We start from the raw sequence: 22485 nt of genomic DNA on the forward strand, positions 1-22485 counted from the left end.
CCTTTATTTATTTAATTTGAAACGTTTATTAATCTACTAGTAATAATTAATGGAAAATTTCCTTTGCTCAATAAAATGTAAGTAATTTGAGAAATCAATAAATGCAGAGTCTAAAATGCGCCGGCCAGTGGCGAACCTTGACTAGATGGAGAGAAGTCTGATCAGTCATAACTAGGCATCTAAATGTTGGGCCGTATCACGGTACAAGTGTATACGTGGACATCTTCATAACTTTAGCATTCCGAGAAAGTGGACCCCATTGTAGTAATCACATGATAATGACCGTTAGATCCAAGACATGGCCCACCAATGAAAAGTGGTACATTTTAAGTCCCGATAGATTTGGATCTGGCGCATTTTAGCAGAGAGTCAGAAGAAGGAGGAAAAGGACAAGGAAAGGATGTTTTCGCTTTGTTTTGAATTAATGCGGTAACAGTAACATTAGAATTGGTGGGGGTTGGTGTTGCAACTGGGAACTTGGAAAAGGCCAAAGGAAAACGTTAACGTCCTGATCCTAACATGGGCACGTGACTTTCAGTTCCGAGCAAATATTGCTCAACGATGAAACAGATCTCGACGGCTCAACAGCCAGAGTCTAAACGTATATCCATCTTAATCTAAGTTTTAAAAGTAACCGGAGGATGAGAATCATCTGCAAAAGATATCGTTTCATAATCTTATAGGACCCAAACCATTGGATTAATGGAACTGCCCACTTACATCCTAGGGTTTAAAGTTTAAACTGGGTTAATCTTGACGGCACTTCCGAGAATGATCTCCCGTTTCATCTACGTAGGCAAAGTTCATTTTTATGTTTTAAAGCATTTTCTTGGAACGAGTTTACCTTTAACCCTGATAAAAGAAGAGAATCTCTTCGACTACCGGATTTTAGTCTGATCCACTTTTTAAGAAAAAAAAGAAAAGAGTGTGACCCATTATTGAAGGGATTCATTATTAATTTTTAATTTTTTTTAGCCCAAATCACAACACCCAATCACTTGGAATCAAGGTTTCTTGCTCCTGTGTTAAGTTTGTAATCTGAACGGAAGTTACTAAACAATAAAAAAAAATAATGATAATAAGTGAATCATTGAAAAAAAAATCGAAGAACATAGAAGAGTGCCATAACATGTGTCAAGTATTGTAAATCTACGTGGACGTTTTTTTTTTTTTTTTTTTTTGACAAAATCTATTATGATTTAGGGCAAGGTGATTATTGCTGGTCTTGTGCTCCGCATTGGCCCATATAGAGTTGATGTGGCCAAATATGTCATCATCCTCAGTACGGTTGAAGCGTGTATGTAGATCTGCTACCCCGATCTCTTCAGTTCGATCTACTACCTCGGTCTCTCCACATGCCGATCTATTACATCGGCCTCCTCTCAGCCGACTTGCCACCTCGGTCTCTCCACAGGCCGACCTGCCACCTCGGTCTCTCTTCAGGCTGACCTGTCACCTCGATCTCTCCACAAGCATACCTGCTACCTCGGTCTCTCCACAGGCCAACCTACCACCTCGGTCTCTCCTCAGGTCGACCTGCCACCTCGGCTTCTCCTTAGGCTGACCCGCTACCTCGGCCTCTATACAAGCAGACCTGCTACCTCGGCTCAGCACAATCAAATAAGGCACCCAGAAACATATACACGCCCACTCCTACATTCAAGGGACGTGACCCCTGATTATAGGGGCAGGAGTCAATCTACTCACATCGCCAAGGTGTCTACACCTCTCACGGCTTGTGCCTTCAGGATAAGAGAGGAATATTCCAGAAGTACGCCCTAGAATCCGAAATATTCCTAGAATCGTAGAGCCATTCTCCTTAAGGACTCCACACCTAGCAGGACTCTCCACAAACGTTCATTTTTCTCCCTTTATCAACAGTCTATAAGTACTAAGGTAAGCCTCCATCATGGGGGATCGATCACTTCTTTACTGAAAACTTTTTTGAGTATCTACTGTGGAAATATCTTATTTAGGCATCGGAGAGTCCCCCATCGGGTTAGTCCGACTCTCCCCTGTCTTCTCTTCTGTGCATATCAATTGAAGCAACAGAAGCTACGAAGAAAATCGGCTAGTCAATTTTTACCTCATCAAGAATCATCAACATGAATAAGATTTTCTTTTTCACAGTCATGGGATGGAAGTGGTAATTTGTACCATTAGGCACAAAATGATACAGATAGAAGGAAAGAAAGGTGAGGGTAATCCACCAAACATGAGAAAAGAATAAAGACAAGACTCTAGATACAAGCTTATGACCCTTACAATTAATGTGCCAAGAAATGAACAAGCCCTATCCTCCACATTGGAGGATTAGTGATTGCTTGATATATAGACATATATAGGAGAGTATTGATTAAATTTGAACATGAGATTTGACACGAAGTTGATTCAAGCCCTACTCTCAATCATAACTACCATAGTTTTGTTTGGGAACTCTTTTTTTGTTTAAACAAATAAATTTGATTAGAAAAAATAACAAATTCAAATCTATTAAAAACAATAAGAAAGGAGGCTTGCCCAAAATCTAGCAATTGGAGGCAGGGATTGGGATTGAGAGAAAGAGGTCATGATCCGTCACCATGGAAAACATGGAGAAATAGACAAACCTGATCATTGAGCTTAAATTCATTGTCAAGATCTTGCAATAACAAACTCACAAGTGCGATAAATATGAGAAGGTAGGCAAACTTAAGGTCAAGAAGGCAATCGCAAAGAGTAACGTGGAGAAAATAAATTACACGTTCCAATGGTGATGGAGGCACGTGAGAGGCTTTTAGGGCTTGATGTTGATTTAGAACCGGGATTGTGTGTTCCAATGGATGTGTGGGCTGAACGAAATTTAGTTGTAACCCCTACGCAGCCTAATAATGAAATCTTATAGAGCATGCTTTTTTTTTTTGTAGAAATCTTAAAGAGCATGTTGAAGAATACTAAAACCTGAGAATAATCGTGAATCCCAGGGGAAGTGGATTATTCCATTTCTTTGACTTCCAACAAGGGTTGCAGCCAAATGTTTTTCATGTGGATTAAGTGATGGGCTCCAACAAGGGATTGGAAGGGCTTTCGGAGGGTGGATTATAGGGGTGTGAGGAATGGTCTTTGTGAAGAAGAAGAACCACGGGTGTTTGGTGATCGAAACGCTAGTCAATAGTCACACCAGACAACAACTTCCCAAATTCATCATCATTTCTCATAGCCATAAGACCCTGGACTTTGCATGTATCTGCCCTTCTTCAAGAGCCTAGCAACCTCCCAACAAGGAATTGGAGCCTCACCATGACCGAATTTGGCCGCTGGCTGGGACAACGAAATGACAAGAAAAGATGAGAGGAGGAAAGAAGTATATTTATTTTTCACCAAACAGGTTATTAACTCCTAGATACAAACACAATAAATTTTTATTTTTTATTTTTAATAAAAACATTGCCAAACAGACCCCACATCAATTGTCCACATAAATTTAAAATGTAGTATTTAAGAAACCCTTCCTTCAAAAGAAAAAAAAAAATTATTTTTTAAAAAATAAATTTTGTTTCAATATAAAATGAAATATCTATGTATGAAACCATCTCGATGGCTGGGTTAATTAGTACTTATTACTAAAGTAAGAATAAACTAATTCAGAGAATATGCTAAATGAGTAAATCGTAAGATGATCTCATTCATTAACTTTTCTATTCCACAAATCATATGCCATCATCTCGAAGCATCAATTTAATTCAAGGGCCAAATGCAATGAATTCCAAAATGAAACAATCGAATTTCAGATTACCCCTCCTAAAATATATATATATATATATAATTTCATTTGGCAACCAAACGTAGCCTATTTTATGGAAATTGTTGAATATTCCAACCATACAAACCCTAAGTGTAATAGAACCTCCTATATATGAGACAAATTTGTGAAGGTAGTGGGCCAATAATTTAGAGTAAAAAAACAGATTGATTGCCTAATCTTAGCCGTTAGGTGAACACGACTTATTACTTTTCCAAAAAAAAAAAGAGACTACGACTTATTAATAAGCTATATATAATGTTGCTTATAACTATTTTTATTTTTATAGTTGTTGTTTACTTTTAGTATAGTATTTTATTATCATGCGTATTGTTTATCAAATATGAAATTTCTATAATCATGTGAACTTCACGTGGTGATGGTAAGGAAGACGAAGATACCAACACATCAGCATCATTTTTTGACCACAGACTTTTGTCCTAATATCTGCCACGGCTCATTTGAAACCTACCCCCAACCCTCTTCCAGAATACTGCCCCATGGCTTTAGGTCATGGTATTAGGTCTGCTATCGGTTATGGTTTGATATCGATAATCGATTATCTAAGATATTTCGATCTTGTAAACGTAGGCTTTCAAACAGCAAATTACGGTGGAATGGTGGAATGATCGTAGATCACCCTCTCCTATAGTTTGTTGGTATATATTTGTTCATATACAATTTGAGGAATTTGTTTAAGACCATAGAGAGCCATCCAAATGTGACAAAATAAGAGTACAGGGGAAGCTTGGAATAACTGCCTAAAGATTTCTTTCTGTAAATTATTATAAAAAAAATTACTCGTAACATCTACCTGGGATGAAAGTTGGGCCACTGTTTGCCTACCACAACAACTATGTTAGTACATCTATGCAATCCATGCAAAGGCCTCATCATAGTCCACTCCGTTTTGCGCATAACCCATTACTTATTATACATATATATATATATATATATACATACGGTATTTTAAAATAGATGTCAAATTAACCGATTTGATACTGATACCTAAGACTATGCCCCTCAACACCAAAGCAAACATAAGGTTTGAAGCGCAAAGATGGTAGACCAAAAAATATGGGTAATGTAGAGAGCCTTCTCCCAACGATTAAGAAGGAAACATTGTTGATGTATTTATTGATTTTGTTGTTCAATTATAAAAGTTAAAACCTAAGAAACTACAACAAAAATGAATAAAAATAGAATCAAGTTTTCCTAAGATCACGATGGTTGGGAATTCATTCACTATGGGCCATTCGACATGTACAATGGGGGGAGGAGAGAGAGAGGGGGGTCACATTAGGAGCTCCCATTGTTCAGCCAATGGTGAAGGAAATTTTTGTCCATAAAAAAAAAAAAAGGAAAAAAGAGAAAATACTAAGGCACCGTTTGACATAGAAACAGCATAAACGGCTTTCCACGTTTCCATAAATAAAAACGGATTTTTTGGTGTTTGATAATCCTGTTTCTCGAAACCTTTTTTGCAGACATAATGCCACTAAAAAACCCAATAATGTCATTGGACGCCCAAAAGGAAGAGGGGGTTCGGTTGCATCTTTTTAGGTTTAAATAGTTGAGAGATTTATTGGGCACAACAACTTTTTTTTCCTCTCAAATTCGTTTATAGAAACGACGAAACAAGTCCGACTTGTTTCGTAATAGTCGTTTATATAATTATAAATATGCATAAATTTTGATTTATATTTCTAGAAACGGGTGAAACAGAACAACTTTATCAAATGTTTTTTAAGTTGTGTCTCTGTTTCTGGGAATAATAAAGCCTAAAAACAGCAGAAACGGAACGTTGTCAAATGGTGCATAAAGTTCCATTCACATTTAAGTATGTAGAAGCATGTTAGGTTGCAGCTAAATGATTTTAAATTAAAAATAGTAGACAAGTAGACCCATAGTCCCCTGCTGACATGTCAAGTTTCAGCCCACACATAGTATGCCACAAGAAAAAACCAAAAGCATTATAAAAAAAATGAGTACCAAGAGGGTTCTTAGACCATAAGAGATGGATGGATATACATGGAAGGGCAAATGATCAAATTAGAACTTAAAATTTGATTTGTGGCTAATCAAGACAATTCCTCAGACATCAAACAGTTACAACTGACTTATCATCTTTATATGTGACCAAACTAAGTGTGCCGTCTTGCTGGTCCGTCATGGGTCCTATTATGGCCCTTGATAGCTTCCTTGTCTAACCCTTGTGAATCCCTATCTGGCCTAACATGGGTCTAGCTTGCACTAAAATAAATAAATAAGTGTGTTGGTCAACAAAATAAAATCAAGCATATGTCCACATATCTTACCCCTTTAAAAACAAACAAGCAAAGAAAGAAGGCGGAACATAGCACAAGTAATCCATCTCCCATGCAATTGCTTACTTGAATCACTGGTTAGTAGGATTGAATGGCCAAATTCTATTCCTTGGTTGTTTGAGTCATGTACTTTAGACACCTTGCACGGCTCACGCGTAAATAAATGAGTTAATCTCGAGACACACACAGAAAAAAAAAAAAAAAGGTCCTAACATGCTCCTTGGTTTGTCAGTTTATCACATTTATATGATTCTTATCTCCAGCAAATCATAAAAGCCTATGGCTAATAATAGTAATCATAAAATAAAAATAATAACAGCTGACTTCTGTTCTAGCTTAGTCGTAAAATTAAAGAAGGGGTCCATGTGGTTGGAAATTATATGTAATGATAGTTTATTTTGTTACTAAAATGATGATGGGGATATCCATGCATGGATAACTGTGACAGATTTCCAACCACAATACAATGAGATAATTAAAAAGTGAAGGGGGGAGGTGGGGGTACTACCATGATAGGCTTTGGTGTAATTATTGTGTTACTTTGGCCACTTTTTTCTTATCGGTGATGTGGTCCATTGCCTTCCTTTTTCTATTCTTCACTTTATGTCTGTATTGTACATATATGACCCCGGCCTTTAGTTTTAAGTTTTAACAGGACAGGAAGGTGGGGCTGGTTTTGCCTGGTGGGCTGATTCCATTTTGGGTCAAGTTAATTGAAACCTAATTAATCCGAATCATTGAAAGTAGGGTTAGGTCTGGTTGATGGCAGTTTTTTTTTTTAATGGATCGGTTCGTTTTGTGGTTTTGGTCTTGTTGAATTGGGTCAAATTGAAATTGATTGATACCGATATTGATACCAAGTCAGTATGATTAATCTTTCTGTGATTCTGAGTGATTTTGGTCATTTTGAGTGGGATCAGAATTGGAATTGGAAGAAGTCACGATTCTAATATCTTAGACCTAATTTGTGAAGAAACATAATGCTAAAACAATGTAAAAAAGAATGAGAAAACAAGAACAAGTAATCACACAATACACACAGATTTACGAGGTTTGACAATATTGCCTATATTATTGATGATATGAGATCTTACTTCACTTTTACTATCAATGGATAATAGGGTTACAATGCTCTTCCTCATACATCTCTCAACTTGTTTACAAAAAAAAAGAGAAAAGAAAAAAAAAAAACCTCACTACAAATATATAAAATCCTATATAGAAAATTTTCTTAGCGGGCTTCCTTCATGTGTGAGGTTTGTAGGCTAACTTATTAAAGTAACACTATTGTATCTGTTCTCATCAACTCAGCCATGCGACATGTTAAGTGAGGTTTCTTGTTTTATATGTATTATTGAATGTTCTGGGCATAGCAAGTCTAATGAATTTGTATACGAATCATTTTATTACTGTGGTGATGTGACCACAGTGGCCACATTTGTATTTATATAACCATTAGAAACAAAATCGAAAATGTTTCTATGGGAGGTAAAATGATCCATTTACCTCCCATGAAAGAGAATGACTTTTACATGGATGTTTTCTCATGTGTTTTCATTGCCCTTGTGCATGTGCATTAACCTCACTTTCCCTGCTGAAAACACTTAGGCTGCATTTGGTAGTCATTCAGTTTTAGAAACAATGTTTCGTGTCAAAAACAGAATTTCCAGCTTCTGTATCAAAATGTCATTTAAAAAAAAAAAAAATGATGTTTGATGAACATGTTTCAAGAATGATTACCCTAGTTATTCACCTTTTTTTTTTTAAGTATCAAAAGAAGGATTTGTTATTCCATCATTTTGAGTTTCTAATTTTTTTTTTTTCCCTCTTTCATTCAAAAGTTGACACCAAACACTTTATTCATTTATTTTGTTCCTAAGGAACAGAAAAACGTCAAAAACGTTTTTTTCTGAATAACTACCAAACGCAGTCATACTCAAAATACTAAAATACAAAAGAGTCACATAAGTAGCAAGCACATCAACGGAAGGTTTTAGGTTTTATCGGTGAAAATGCCAATAACGGAAGGGGGGAAAATCTTTATTGAGATAGGACCGCGCTTCTGGCAAAAGGGCCCAAGCTTGCGATGGGCTTCTAAACATGTACGGTTGGGCTTGGGGCTGTCCTTCAAGCCTGTGAAAGGGACTTCGCCTAAGTCTTAGTCCACTACAAAATTTGGATTCTATATCAGCCCAACGCTCTAAGCCTTAAACTTTGCTCTTTCCTGGAGCTTAAAGCCCACCAGTCTCATTGTTTAAATAAAATAAGTCACATTTTAAATGAACAATTGAGATTCCTTAACTAGGTTTACTTTCTAATCAAAATATTTTAGACTAACTTAACTAGTCCCTATTTTTTGTAATATCTTGTTTTGCTACTTCATAAGCTCGGAATAGAGAACCTCAACGTCTATCTTTACACAAAATTTTAGTCTCATCTGAACTGCATGTTGAGTGAGAATGTGCCGAGAGTCCGAGACTGTACTTCCGATGGTTATTGTATCATTCATTATCATCCAACAAAACGTGGTAGACAAGAAATAGGGATATTTGACCAAGTCCTCGCAGTTGGCATAGATGCCTGACTCATGCATCTTGATGGAAGGGCTTTTAATTTTATTTTATTTAGCATCTCCCAACAGATGGTATGGGAAATAATGACCAGAGCCCAAATCGGTTACCAGAGATGGGCCCCAACTCAAATATTTCTTGAATAGAAAGCAACTTTATTTTATCAGATCCACAATGGCATGGCCGATGGGCTTTAGAGCTCAAATGATTGGGTTTCTTTGGGTAATACCCATTAATTATCAGTTAAATAAGACAAAAACTCATTGTGATAGGCTCAAGTTTTTTTTTTTGGTAGAATAGGCTCAAGTTCAATAATAGCACAACTAGAGTGTACACGCCACATGGGTACGAGGTCAGCCCAAGTGTGGCCCAACCCAACCTAAAATATTACCCGCCCTTCTTGAAGTGTTGACATGTTGACCTGAGCCTAGGCCCACTGGGTAAGTGGGCTCATTCTATGGCCAAATGAGGCCTAAACACCATCGTTGATTCATGTTTTCTTTCATCCCCAAATTGGCTTGTTAACTCCGTATTTTTTGATCTCCTTGAATCTTCTAAATGAAATCACCTTATGAAAAAAAATATATATATTGGAATTGATCTAGGAATGGACAGGATTAATACTTATCCGATCGTATCAAACAAATATACCCCTCATTGTCATTAAAAAATGGGGGGTTTTTTTTTTTACCTTATAGCCCTTTATCCGTATCGATCCTATAGTGGTGCGATATCAGCCAAGAATTGAGATTATCATACGACACTTATATGTGGCTGAAATTTTGTGGAGACCCTAAGGTTCCATAATTTATTTTTATGATGGACAAAGTTTTCTATCACTTGCCACCCACCACCACCTTGGGTGAAGAAAGAATATCTCTTTGTTGAAGGTGATTTTTAACATTATAACAAGACTTTTGGAATGATACATTTAATCATTTCATCATTTTCTCTCACCCCTATTTATGAAAATCCGAAAACTCAATGAATTTCATCATTGATAAGCATGAAGTTAACATAGTTAAACAACCAGTTAGCAAAGGAAACACCTAGAGAAAGAAACCCATCAATTTAAAAGTACAATAAGATTAAAAAGTGTTTAATTTACCACTAATCCCAACGTATGGCATTTGCTTCTCCCATGCATTTCCCAAATATTAGTCAGTTAAACCTTCGCATGTAAATAACGTGGAACTTTAAAAGTCCCCCTCGACTGTGTTATTTTTCTTTGTTTCTTCCTAGGTCCTGAGCATTAGCTCTTTCAAGGTTTTTGATTTTTGGGCTCCTGTAACTATAATATTATAATAAATTTGGCTGGGAAAATTATAGAAAAGTACTGTGACACTAAAGGTATATATCATAAAAAATATATTAATTAACAAGAACATTAATTACAAAGAAAAAGACAAGTAGGAAAGAGCAAATATTATCTCATAATTTATTGAATAATTGATGGCTTTATGTGAACTTGAAATGTCAGATAATATAAATCAAAACCCTCCAATTGCTACACAATCCTCACTAAATAAAATAAAATAGTGTTACAACTTTCAAATTTATGAATAGGGTGGAATGGGTCTCAAGTAAATAAAAAAAAAAAAAAAGTCAAATTCAAATTCAAATTCAAATCATTCATTAGATCTTTAGAAATCCATAAACAAAATATATACAGGGAAGGAATTGTTGTTCAGTTGCGCGGTCTCTTGCACCAATGTGGGTCAATGAGATAGAGCATAAGAACATTAAAATAGGAGAATAGAGTGATCATTTTGCCCCTTGTGTGTGGTATAGGGAATGCAAATAGATATTTTCTTTTTCCCTAATTATATTCAACGATTTACTGCAGATTCTTGCCTTGATTCTTGCGTGGAAATTTAATTAAGAAATTTGATTATGATACATTAAGAGAAACTGCGTTTTCATTGAAAACTTAAACAATTTTATAGTCTTGGATCATTCAACACTTTTTTTTTTCGCATCATTCATTGAAGTTTGCTTTTAGGTTTGGTTATTGTGGACCTTGGTCATAAAGATATTACATACATATTTTGAGTGGTATAGAATTTAGATATTATTATCTCCAATAATTAATGTATTTTTGTGTATCCTGTACTCCAAATGATTGAGCTTAATATGGTTAGAACTTACAAATCCGATCACAATGAGTTCTCTTGTCACTCAATTGTTTGGTGTTTGATTTTTTTTTCTAAAAACAAAATAATGCATGCATGGAGTCCATGGAAGCCTAACCTATATATTTTTCAAATGTTCTTTCTCTTTATTGTGTTTTGAAATGTCTGGTTTTTGGAGAACAGCCACGCCTGGAAGCTGCTCTTTTTTATTATTATTCATTCTTCTCCCATCACCTAACTAATAATTCTCTTCTTCATATCTCAAATGGTGGTTGGTAGAAGGGATATAATTTTGTCTATCATAGCTGATGGTTGTGACTAGTCGAGACTTGCCATCCCTATAATACACTAGTCGAAAAACAAATAACAATGTGAAAATCGTTTCCAACTAGTGATATCGGGGCAGTAAGCATCGAACGGTTGAGAATCCCTTAAGGTGCAAGTATAGATGTTTTCAACTATCTGATAATCACTACACCTCATCACTCGCTTTAGAGGATGTAGATTCCCAAATAACTAAAAGAGAAAAGATGCCTCTACGATCTTCTCCCTTGTTTTCAGGGGCTGTGTTTGAATGTTTCCTACGTCATATTGATAGGGTTCTCCTTTCATTTTTTTATATGGACAAAAAAAAACTTCCCAACTGCACGACACAAGCATTCTTTTTATTTTTATTTTTTTTATTTACTCTATAGAAGGTTCTCTATCATTCTATTGGGTTGGTGAGATTAACCAAATTCTCTCTCTACACTTGACCTTTTTTCCCAACCACTTATAGCCAATGGGAACAGATCCAAAATAGAATTTCTACCCCTAAAAAAAAAAGTTAGAATAGGATGCCTTAGTATTAGTAAATCATATATAAAAACATACCTTATTAAATTAATCTTCAATGGTTTGAACTTTACTCTTTAAAAAGAGTTATGTAATAAGGACCCACTTAAGGTCACTTTTTTAGTATTTATTCATGCTAATAAAGCAATCTTGTCGGATGTTAATGGGACACTTACAAAACAATATTAATCATTATTCACTAGGTTCATCACCATTCATTCACAAATGCCGGCTTTTGTTCTTCAAGTCAATGCCGCAAAACGTGAATCATATATTAATGTTGAGACTAGTGGGGTTTGGTATTTGTTTCGTGTCTATGTGACCTACATGACCAAGGAATTAATTGGAACTTGAACTTCTGGAGGAACTTTTTGAAACCCTAATTATTTCATCAGTACAAATGTAGTGTGGGGGAAACCAGTCTCCACCTCCATCATAAACTAACACTAAAACCAAACCAAGTAATAATTTCTTGGTAGGAAGGAGAGACATTATGTGATAGAGAAATGAGAGGAGAACCTTGTAGCGTAGGGAACGTTTTGATACAACCCTTATTTTGAGGGGGTATTTCATATACATTTTTTTTTTTTTTAAAATCAAATATGTACTGTGTCTGAAATCTCAAGTGGTAGTCAAGTTGACAAGGAACCTTCGCTTCAAGAAGCGTGTGATCCTGAGTTCAATTCTTCTTACTTTGGGGCTACTAACACAAGGGTGTTTAGTATTTTTCAGTGCTTTTGATAAAGTTGAATGGTTCTCATTCAACATCGGTATGACATGATCCATACAGTTGTAGGGTCGGTATGGGTTCACGGGTTTGGCCTCAAAACCCGTTGTTAGGAAGAAAAAGGGGGGGGGGGGGGGTTGTGTCTGAATATTCCCTACGCCAAGTTGACACGTTTTTTTTTGTTTTCTCTAAAGAAACATGTATGGTTGAGAGCAAAGGTTGAGCAATTTCGTTTCGCATTTCAACCATGGCAATGGTTTAACACTTTAACCAGTCGCAATAAATAGAAAAAAAAAGGGCAAAACACAAAATGAACAGAGTTGTCTTTCACCCATGGATGAGAAGAGAGAATCTCTTCAGCCATAGGATTGGACTCTTTAATTGAAACTCTAGAGGATATTTTGGAATTTAGACTTTTGTTAGTATGGAAATTAATGATAAGATACACTATTTCGGAAATTCAATGATCATAGTGTTGTGGATGAAGAGATTCTTTGTTCGCTCTAATAGGTGACAAATTTTTTTCCCCAAAATAAGATGATGAAAAGAGAAAAAAGAGTCAAAATAGCGGATATATGTGGGTGGAGTGAGCCATAGACAACAAATCCTAACTATTGGATAGATAGGGTTTCTCCATATGCCAAATTTGATATCCTAAACTGAGTATAGACCACCTAATCTTGGTTAGGGACAGTTTGCCGTAAGGCTCTCTTTGGAAAGATTGGGTTGGAAGTGTTGAGAATATTAGATGATGGATTGGATTTTAGCTACAAGCTTACAATGGTTAATCGCTATGTTGTCATTACTCATTATCCAATAATTATAGTTGGAATAACTAATTAAGCTTGGAGGTTGGAATTGATGATGAGATTTCCACAGTAAATGGTATTTAATCAATTTTGAACTTAATTTTCTTTTGAAAGAGACGTAATGCGAGCTAAATAATGAAGGCTGGTGCAACAAAACTAGTATGGCAATCTGATGCTATAACTTCTACCTCCCCCCCCCCAAAGGAAAAGAAGAAAAAGATATATTGCTCTAACAACTTGCTACTTGTGAATTCTGAAAATTCACCGATGGACATTGATACCATTGAATGCCGAAGGAGAGAGGTAGTTTGGATCTCAAACAATAGGTGGTGAGAGCTATCAGGGATTCTTTCACCAAAATATTGAAATTTGTTGATTTAACTAATAGACTAAGACCTATTAACCAAAACCAAATAAAAATTGCCACTCCACTGACGATTGTTAACTAGTCTTGGTCATGTTTTAAGGATCAATTGTGTAATCGATCATACTTTGACTGAGCAAAATATGTAAATTAAAAAAATGCGATTAGATCTTGATATTTTTTTATTGGATATAAATGCAAATCGAACCTAGATTTTCATCTATCAATTTATATCCCTGACTTATATAATCCAAAATTTTCTTCCCCAACAAATATGATTCACCATATCTCTCACTTGTCTCAATTTTTATTATTTTTTTCCACAACTTGTCGAATGAACTTTGTTCCAAATTATTGAATTTGATCTTGATTCTAAGCATCCTCTTCCTAGTTATGAATGCCAATAAGCAAATACATTAAAAGAAAAACAAAAAATGTTGCTAGAATTGGTCATTGTTGAGCATAGTTATTTTTGGGGCTGGGCATAGTGGCATACCTGTAACTCCCTCCCACTATGTTCTATTTAATATAAAAAAAGTGTAACACGTCATCATTTATTTGGAGTAGGCCGTGAGTCACGTGCCAATGTAATGAGAGGAGTATTACAAATTTAAATATTCATTATATTTAAAAAAAAATAAATAGATTTTTTTTTTCAGTGTAGAAGAAAAAAGAAATACAAAAATTATCAGTACTCGCTCCTCTAAACCCTTTCCTAAGCGTTGATCGTTTAGACTAACAACACATGTCTAAGTGGTGATTCAATTACATTTTTATAGATTAAAATAAAGACATCACGAAGAAAATAGTAAAATCAATCGTTTGAACACTTGTCAATTATCAAAATAATTTTGGATAAGAAAATTGCCACGTGATTAAAAAGTATCTATTGCATTGAAAGGTCATGGTGAAGGCACTAACCAGGCATGCATCTAATGGCCGGTAGGTTGACAAGAAAGTTTTACCAATACCGAAATTTAAAAATGACACGTGGAAGGAAGAGGGTGATGGAAATGAAAAGAAGAGGATCGTCGTCGAAGCCCGCGAAATATCGGGGGGAAAAAGCAAGGAAACACGAAAAGAACACAGAGAAAAGGTTGTTTATAAAGGCAGAAATGGAAAGTTAGTCCGACATCGACGGACGCTACCCTCTGAGGCTCTGATCTGTCTCGGAATCTCGGCTTCGCTTTAGTTGATATCGTCGTTGTTTGCTTCTTCCATTTTTGTTTTTGTTGTTGCAGAAGGGCGGAGACGAAAATTTCCGACCGATCTCTTCTGCAACAACAGTTTTCTTCTTTTCTTCAATGCTGCACTTCTCCGCATCTCTCTAATTCAGTTTCAGGTTTATCTCTTTCTTTCTCTCTATTTCTTTCTGTTCGATCAGATAAGTTCTTCAATGGAAGATTCAAAGTTTGTTGTTTATTTCTAGTTACAAAATTTGTTTATGTCACTTTTTTATCTGTTTCGTTTTTTCATGTTCTTTATTGAAGGTTCAGGTGTTCTTCATTTTGTCTAATTTTGACGTACATTTTCTCTCCATTAGTTTGGATTTCTTTTCTTATGTCATTACTATCAAGCTTTTGTGATTTTTTTTTTGTTCTCTTCGTTCTTAGGAAATTTAATGAAATTAATCGTTTTCTTTAAAATTTCTAAAGATCCGACTCTGCTTCCTTGTTCTGTTCTAAGCACTTGCAGGGATTTTGTTTCTTTTTCTGCTTCTCCTTCCGATGAAACTTTACTTACAGTTTCAAAGTTTAACCTCTGGACCTATATTATTCTTTTCCTTACCTGCAGGTTGGAATGCGGGTCAACGATTCAAGATTTTCCATCTCCAGATATTTCATTCGAGGATCCTAGAGCTCCCTAAACTACATCCCAGAACTGAATATTGGGTCACGTATGCTTGGAGTTTAATCTGAATTGCCAACTGTCTTCTCTGGGATAATTCCATCAACCGCGGTAAAATTTTCAAATTCCAATCTTAAATTATCTTCTCTTCTTTCATCTGGTTGTAACGCTTTAGCTTGAGACTTAGTTATGGGTCAGAAATTGGTTGTACGATGATTAATTGATTAACAAAGACAACTGCACATGTTTGCTCTAAGAGCGACATGAAATTTAAGGAAGGGACCGGGTCACTTTAATTCCCACTGGGCCAGGTTATCACGCCCTAGGTTTGCTTTCCTGTTAAATATGATTGATCTAAAGGATCCCCTAGTTATTGTTACGCTTTAAGGTTCCAGTCTTAGGCTTACAGCAGAGTATTTTTTTCCCCTTCTTTTTTTTTTTTTTCCCTTAAATATTTTTTTGGGGGTTGGGGGGGGGGGGAGATGGGTTGGTGTTGAAATTCAAGAGGTGTTGGTGATCGTCCTTGTGGAAATCTACTTCTTCCTTGGTTTGTTCTCTGCATCAATAATCCACTCATTCTAGTGCATCTGACCATCAAGCATATCCCCTCAGTACTTCTTAGTATGTAACCAACATCTCTCTCGCTCTCTCTCTTTCATAGACACACTCAATATTTTTCATACACGGGCTTCCTAATGGGGAAGTCTGAATCATATAACTGTTGAGGAATAGCCATAGCTACAAAGTGCAAGGATATCAGAAATTTAATTGTATACATCTGTTGGTTTGACAATTCAGGGTAGATGTTAAGGTTTCAAAAATCTATTCAAAACTATGGTTTGAATGAAAAAGGAAATTTTCACCTTTTCCAGTATACAATAATGGGCAATGACTGTATTGTTATGGCATTAATAACAATGATGAGCTTAATGATTTAATCTGTTAAATTCGATGCTACTTGACTTGTCTGGTTATATACTACTATTGATCAAATTATTTGACGTCGAAGACCTTTCAAATGGCTTAGATTTTTTAGTTTCAATTTGCTGATTTCAAATATGTTGATTGAATATCTGTCTAGAAACTGCTAGAAATTATTCTGATCAGGTGAGGTCTCTGATCTTATGCCCTTCTTACCCTATAGGTTGAGAAAATTATGGTTGTCACTGCCTTTTAAAAGGACATCAGCACATATGTGGTGCAAATGACGGGGACGGAAACTTACTCCTTGAGGGGTCCTACCTCGATCATCAATTAGCTTGGAAATTCACCCAACCAGACATTTCAAAGACACTGATCTGTTACACGTTCTTCTGTCTGATTACAATAATTAATATATGGTATGACAAAAGCTTTAAGTTGGATTTTGTGATCAACTAAGCTCCCCCCGGGCGAACCACAGGGGAAAAACCAATGCGCCCTTGTTATTTCTTTTCCATTACTTGATCAGCTATTTGGTTTAAAGATGTTAGCAAAACTGAGCCAGTGGCTACCATTATATATTGAACTTTTGAATTGTCTAGTCCTTTTTTCCTTTCTCTTTTTTGCTTAACAAAGTTATAGCTCAATTGCTGCAGTTACCTTCCTAAGGCATCTTGGTTTTCATGGATTTTGGCAGATTCAGTGCTGCTCTATTTTGGCATTTATAGAGTTTTCATTCTGCTATTCTCTTGTCTTATGTAATAAATGGCAGGTCCCTTGTTTTTCTCATGTTATTTGATCTGTTTCAGATCTTTTGGAGAGGTTGGTGTCTCATGAAGACAACACTCATTATTGGAACTAAGTAATCATAATGGGTGGCTGTGTATCGGCACCAAAGAAAAGAATTAGACCCCGGAGGAAGTACCGTCTTAGATCCAGCAAATTCCATGGAAAGATTTCTGCTTCTGTCCCTGATGCACCCATTAAAAGGCTAAGTGATGCAGGAAATCATGTAACAGATTTTTCTGTAAGCAAATTTGTTCATGTGGATTTTGACAAGGGTGCAACAACCACATGCAGGAGATCTGAGGTTTCCAATTTGACATTCCATCACACTCAGTTGCAGTGGCATCACAGTCAAATTGATGGAAACGGTATTTTGCTCATCTTTTGGTGAATCTTAATTTTCCATGATTTGAAAAATATTTGTTTTTCTCTCATAGTTCCTTGGGTTATTTATACCTCCAGTTATATAACTGTGCTTCTTCTTTTTTATTTTATTTTATTTTTATTTTTTTAAATATTGTATGGAACAATATATCCAAACCATCCTGGGCGCAGGAAATGAAGATTTGTGTCTCTGCTCCTTGTGTTCATGTCTATATCTTTATATCCTACTAATAATGAATATAAAATTTCTACCATTTATTTCCACATTCTAAATGTAGATAAATTTCATGGCAATGCTTCTAGTTTTATAACGTGCCAGTGGGGCTTCCTCTTCTTCTCCCAGCTCAAACTATTGCCTTTCTCTAGATGACTTGAGGACTCATTTTAGGAGTATATATGTTTGCAGTAATATGCCAAGAAGATGCGTGGTATGATTCTGTCAGTATTCTCGAATCAGACTCTGATGATGACTTCATTAGTGTGCATGGAGGTAAGCAAATTATTCTCTCTCCTCATCAAGTTTACCAGAAGAGAATCCTAGATACCTGTCCCTGAAGACTATAAGGATCATCCACCTATGGCAGAACTGTTGTTGTGGTGTAGAGGGGGGACTTGTACACTCTCAATGCTCCACCAGGGATACCTAATGTACTAATAAAAACTCCTTGGATGATGTTATTATCGTAAACGCACTATATTCCACATGTTGTGGACTTCCAGAAAATATTCTGATTGGTTCACAAAAGGTTAATAATATAGCTGGTGTGGTTGGATTGGCAATAGGGCAGGCTTTGCCACTTCCCATACTAAACCTTCTTGCAATATTGCTCAATCCTAATTCGCCCTGGCTCATGAAAAATGCACGGGGTTTTATTGATTTTATGAGGTGACAACGGTGGGGCTTCACAATTTTTCAAAAATTATATCAGAATCTAATCTGATGGGGTCATACCATAATCCAACTATAAGGGCAGGACTGGGCAGGCTATACAGTCCACTGCATTGCCATCCCTAGTTTTGGATCTCATTTTGGTTGTGAGGCTTTCACTGCTAGGATCCTATGAATGTGGGCTCAGCCCTTATGGGTAAACCCTGTGACATTGCTATCCACCATGCTACTGATACTAAACTAAATTTTAGCGCTCTTTTTGTGATTAATAAACAATGGTATTTTTTTTTTTTGTTCTTCTTTCTCTGCAGATTGTTTCCCTTTGGTGGGAAATGGGAACATTTCAAATGCCCAAGTGCTTCAGTACGAGGCTGCATCATGTTATGTTGATACCGGGTGTAAATATGAGGGATTCTATGAAAGTTACGTGAAAGTAGATGGAGGTAAAACTGTGAACAAAGAGGAATACAATGAAGCAGATGGATTTGCAGTTGTAAGTGCCCAAGGTTATGAGCTTTCTTACTTAGGGAAGGCCAATGGTGTGTGTACAAAGAGGAAAAAAGTACTAGATGATCCTTGTGGTAGTTTTAATGGTCTAAAGGATGATAAACAAGATTCTGAAGAAAAAACTCAAGAAAGCACTTTGAAGTCTTGTTTACCTCGGTTGGTTACTGCTGTCAGTTTCAATGACAAGAATCAGCCTCCATTAAGTCCGGGCCCACAATCTCAAAGGAAGAAGTCAACTGTTGTCAGGCTTTCTTTTAGGAGGAAATCCTACGATGGAGATGAAATGACTCAATTTTGTAAGTACCATCAAGTTCTTATAAGTGCCTAAAAGTGTGTGATCTCTACTCTTTTGTTCATAAAAATATGAGAACATAGGCATAATATAAAAGAAGAAATGAAAATGAGAAACCAATTTCTGGAACTCCTTTTAATTGGAACTGCTATGATTTTAAGTTTGATGTTGTAGTTTTAACTTCTCTGATTTTAAGAGTTCTAGATATAATTTTTTTTTAATAATTATTAGAAAGCATTTGGTATTTGCAGGTTCTTCGAAGAGACTCTTGTATCGTCCCAGAGCTGGACTTCTGATTCCATGTTCAACAGGAGAGAAGCCAACACCAGGATGCTGGTCTTCTATCTCACCTTCAGTCTTTAAGCTTCGTGGAGAAAACTATTTCAAGTATGTTTTTTCCTCTGGTTCATTTATCCACATATCAAGCATCCAGACATTTGCAATTAAGTACTGGTGGTTTTGTTTGATTATGATTCCCTACTTGCAGAAGGACATGCCCTTCTGAACCTTTTAACATTCTGTGATGCAGAGATAAGCGGAAATCCCCAGCTCCTGACTGTAGTCCTTATACCCTAATTGCTGTTGATTTATTTGTGTGCGCAAGAAAGATAAATCACATTGCTCAGCATGTTGAGCTCCCCTCGGTGAAAGCACATGAGAAAGTACCATCACTTCTCATCATTAATATTCAGGTATATAATTGTTATTCAATTGTCATCCTACTCTATCTGTTCTCGTCATTGCTAGTCAAATTTTCTTTTAATTGTCATTCAATTTGTTCCGTTATTGTACCTTATCAGTTTGCGGGTGGTAGTTATTTGACTGCAGATTCAATTACTTAGAATGTCCTACATCCTGAGTGTTTCTTATCATATATCCTTTTTTTTTTACAGCTACCTACTTATCCTGCTGCCATGTTTCTTGGTGATAGTGATGGGGAAGGGATGAGCCTTGTATTATATTTTAAAGTTTTAGAGAATTTTGACGAAGAGATATCACCTCATTTTCAGGATTGCATCAAGGTAACTTGCTCTACTGGCAATTGTACTTTCTACTGTTCAAATTATGCTGTCTAACTCAGAAAGAAACTTAATTTAAGTTCGAAGGAAAATTTCCTGAGAATGCATCGTTTGTTTGGTTTGAGTTATTAGCTGTTATCACAACTTTCAAGTTGAATGGAGTTTTGAACTACTAGTGTATCTGGAGTTTCTCCATTTAACCTTCCTGGATGTCTTTACTGCTTTGTTTTAATCAATCTCGTCTTATCTTATTTCTTATTGTTTCCATTTGATTGATAGTATGCTTTTTTGCTGCAGAGATTTGTTGAGGATGAAATGGAAAAGGTTAAAGGGTTTCCAAAGGAATCCACAGTTCCTTTTAGAGAAAGACTAAAAATCATGGCTGGTGTGGTTAACCCAGAGGACCTTAACTTAAGTTCTGCTGAGAGGAAGCTCTTACATGCTTACAACGAAAAGCCAGTGTTGTCTCGTCCTCAACACAATTTCTACAAGGTAAACAATAAAAGCTTTGCTCTTCCTCATGCTAATATGAAGATGATAAATATACCAGACAAACTGAAATATAAATGAATAAATAAATAAATAAAATTGGTGTTGATAATTAGTTTAGGGTGGATGATAAACACGGTTTACTTCCTCAATCTCTACCTCATAAAATATGCCAGATTCTCATGTTTGTGTTGTGTCAAATGAGCAACTTGACGGAACATGTTTAATTGATGCTTAGTATGGTGACATTGTGTAACAAAGGAGAGTTTGTGATACCTATTCTTTGGGTTGGGACAGTAGATTGAGTATTCTTTATAGGAGGGTGGGGGGAGGGAATTTGAGTATCTTCTTATTATGTAATCTTCTCACTGATGTCCTTGTGTTAACTAGTAAAATTTGTCCTCAACCTCAACTATCTTTCAAGCAGGGTTCCAATTACTTTGAAATAGACCTGGATATACACCGCTTCAGCTACATATCAAGGAAGGGACTCGAAGCATTTAGAGAACGGTTGAAGGATGGGATCCTTGACGTGGGTTTAACTATTCAGGTACAGGTTCTACATTATGAAGTTTGTCCATTATTGAGCAACTTGAGCTTGAGTTTAAGTACTTTGATTCACAAATAAGCTGAATTGATATTGATATATTTATTATCTGCTCATACACCATGTCTGCCAAAGTGAGGTGGCTTGGATTATTCTTAGAATTGTTTATCTTTTCCCTGTTTCATTCTTTTGAGTTTTCTCCTATTGTTCACTCTTGCCTGTTGATTTTAAAGTTTCAGTTTTTTTTTTTGTTTTGTTCATTTATCTTCCATTAGTACCTTTAGTAAATCTCAATTTGAATGAAGCTGTTTTCCTTTTAGTTCAAACTTAATCCAAGTCAAGCGATCTTCTTAATTCCTTGTGCACTTAAAGTAGACTTTCTGACTGGTTAATACTAATCCAATTACATTGACAGGCCCAGAAACCAGAGGAACTGCCGGAGCGAGTCTTGTGCTGTGCAAGATTGAACAAAATAGATTTTGTAAATCACGGCCAGATACCGACAATTATGACAATTGATGATGATTAATTTTGGAGAGGGAGATGTCAGGTCTCACAATAGAAGCCATGAGGGTAGTGAAGAAAGTCCACCTCTGCAAACATTTGAACTTGTACTTCCAGCCAAAAACTTGAATTTGGAGGATATAAAAAAGGGTGTTGGGTGGTTGGAGTTGGTGGAGTTGGAGGAAGGAAAGAAGAGAGAAATTATTGATTTATTGAAGAGATGAAATTTTCCTTAATAATATTTGAATAATGATTGTGATTAACATCTGTCTGCGTTATTACCATGATTGTGATTCCCAACAATTAATGTAATTTTATGTAATTATGTAAACCTACTGTTACATATGTTGACTTTTCTTCCGAGGGAGAATACCAAAGTGGAGGGAGGGCGAGGGGATGAGGCGGAAGATGGTGGTTTGACAATCGTGTGAGTGAGTGATCTCTCCCTCTCTCCATCCGTGCAACAATAAGGTTGTTCTCTTATTGCAATTCGGTGGTTGTGGATTTGAGTTTAGAAACATCTGGGTAAAATTACTTATATTTTGTCCCTTCTCAAACCTTGTATGGTAGGAGCCATGTGCATTGTGTATCCCCTTTTAGTGCAACCCAATAATTAACCCATCTGTCCAAACAATCGAACCAATTTGTGAACTAAGTGATACAGGGACTGTACATAAATTTTATTTCTATTGATGTGAGATTGTAAATTGGTTTAGCTTACTCTGAGTGGGTTGCCCAGACGGTTAGGGTGACTT

At 36.1% G+C, this 22485-nt stretch overlaps 1 protein-coding gene across 4 annotated transcripts; it reads left to right on the forward strand.

The window, feature by feature from the left end:
* The first annotated feature begins 14627 nt into the window (after positions 1 to 14627).
* LOC122075251 lies at positions 14628 to 22089 on the forward strand. Of its 4 annotated transcripts, none has more exons than XM_042640210.1 (12): positions 14628 to 14886; positions 15339 to 15503; positions 16537 to 16732; positions 17123 to 17467; positions 17890 to 17973; positions 18684 to 19175; positions 19423 to 19558; positions 19701 to 19863; positions 20065 to 20193; positions 20488 to 20682; positions 21107 to 21229; positions 21642 to 22089. In XM_042640210.1, the coding sequence occupies exons 4-12, from the start codon at positions 17185 to 17187 to the stop codon at positions 21753 to 21755; spliced, it is 1719 nt and encodes a 572-aa protein (XP_042496144.1). In that variant the 5' UTR covers positions 14628 to 14886; positions 15339 to 15503; positions 16537 to 16732; positions 17123 to 17184; the 3' UTR covers positions 21756 to 22089. The 4 variants fall into 4 exon arrangements, with proteins under 4 accessions (XP_042496144.1, XP_042496146.1, XP_042496143.1 ...); XM_042640212.1 differs by lacking the exon at positions 16537 to 16732 and having other exon boundaries at positions 17123 to 17303; positions 17394 to 17467; XM_042640209.1 differs by lacking the exon at positions 16537 to 16732.
* The last annotated feature ends 396 nt before the right edge of the window (positions 22090 to 22485 follow it).

The sequence above is a fragment of the Macadamia integrifolia genome, chromosome 4 (genome assembly GCF_013358625.1).
Source record: "Macadamia integrifolia cultivar HAES 741 chromosome 4, SCU_Mint_v3, whole genome shotgun sequence".
Taxonomy (NCBI): Eukaryota; Viridiplantae; Streptophyta; class Magnoliopsida; order Proteales; family Proteaceae; genus Macadamia; species Macadamia integrifolia.

Bases quoted from the DNA above. Each gene is read 5' to 3' on its own strand.
- LOC122075251 (XM_042640210.1), top strand. From the start codon at position 17,185: ATGGGTGGCTGTGTATCGGCACCAAAGAAAAGAATTAGACCCCGGAGG. The intron at 17,974-18,683 runs GTAAGCAAATTA...CTTTCTCTGCAG, and splicing joins CTTCATTAGTGTGCATGGAG to ATTGTTTCCCTTTGGTGGGA. The intron at 19,559-19,700 runs GTATGTTTTTTC...TCTGTGATGCAG, and splicing joins CGTGGAGAAAACTATTTCAA to AGATAAGCGGAAATCCCCAG.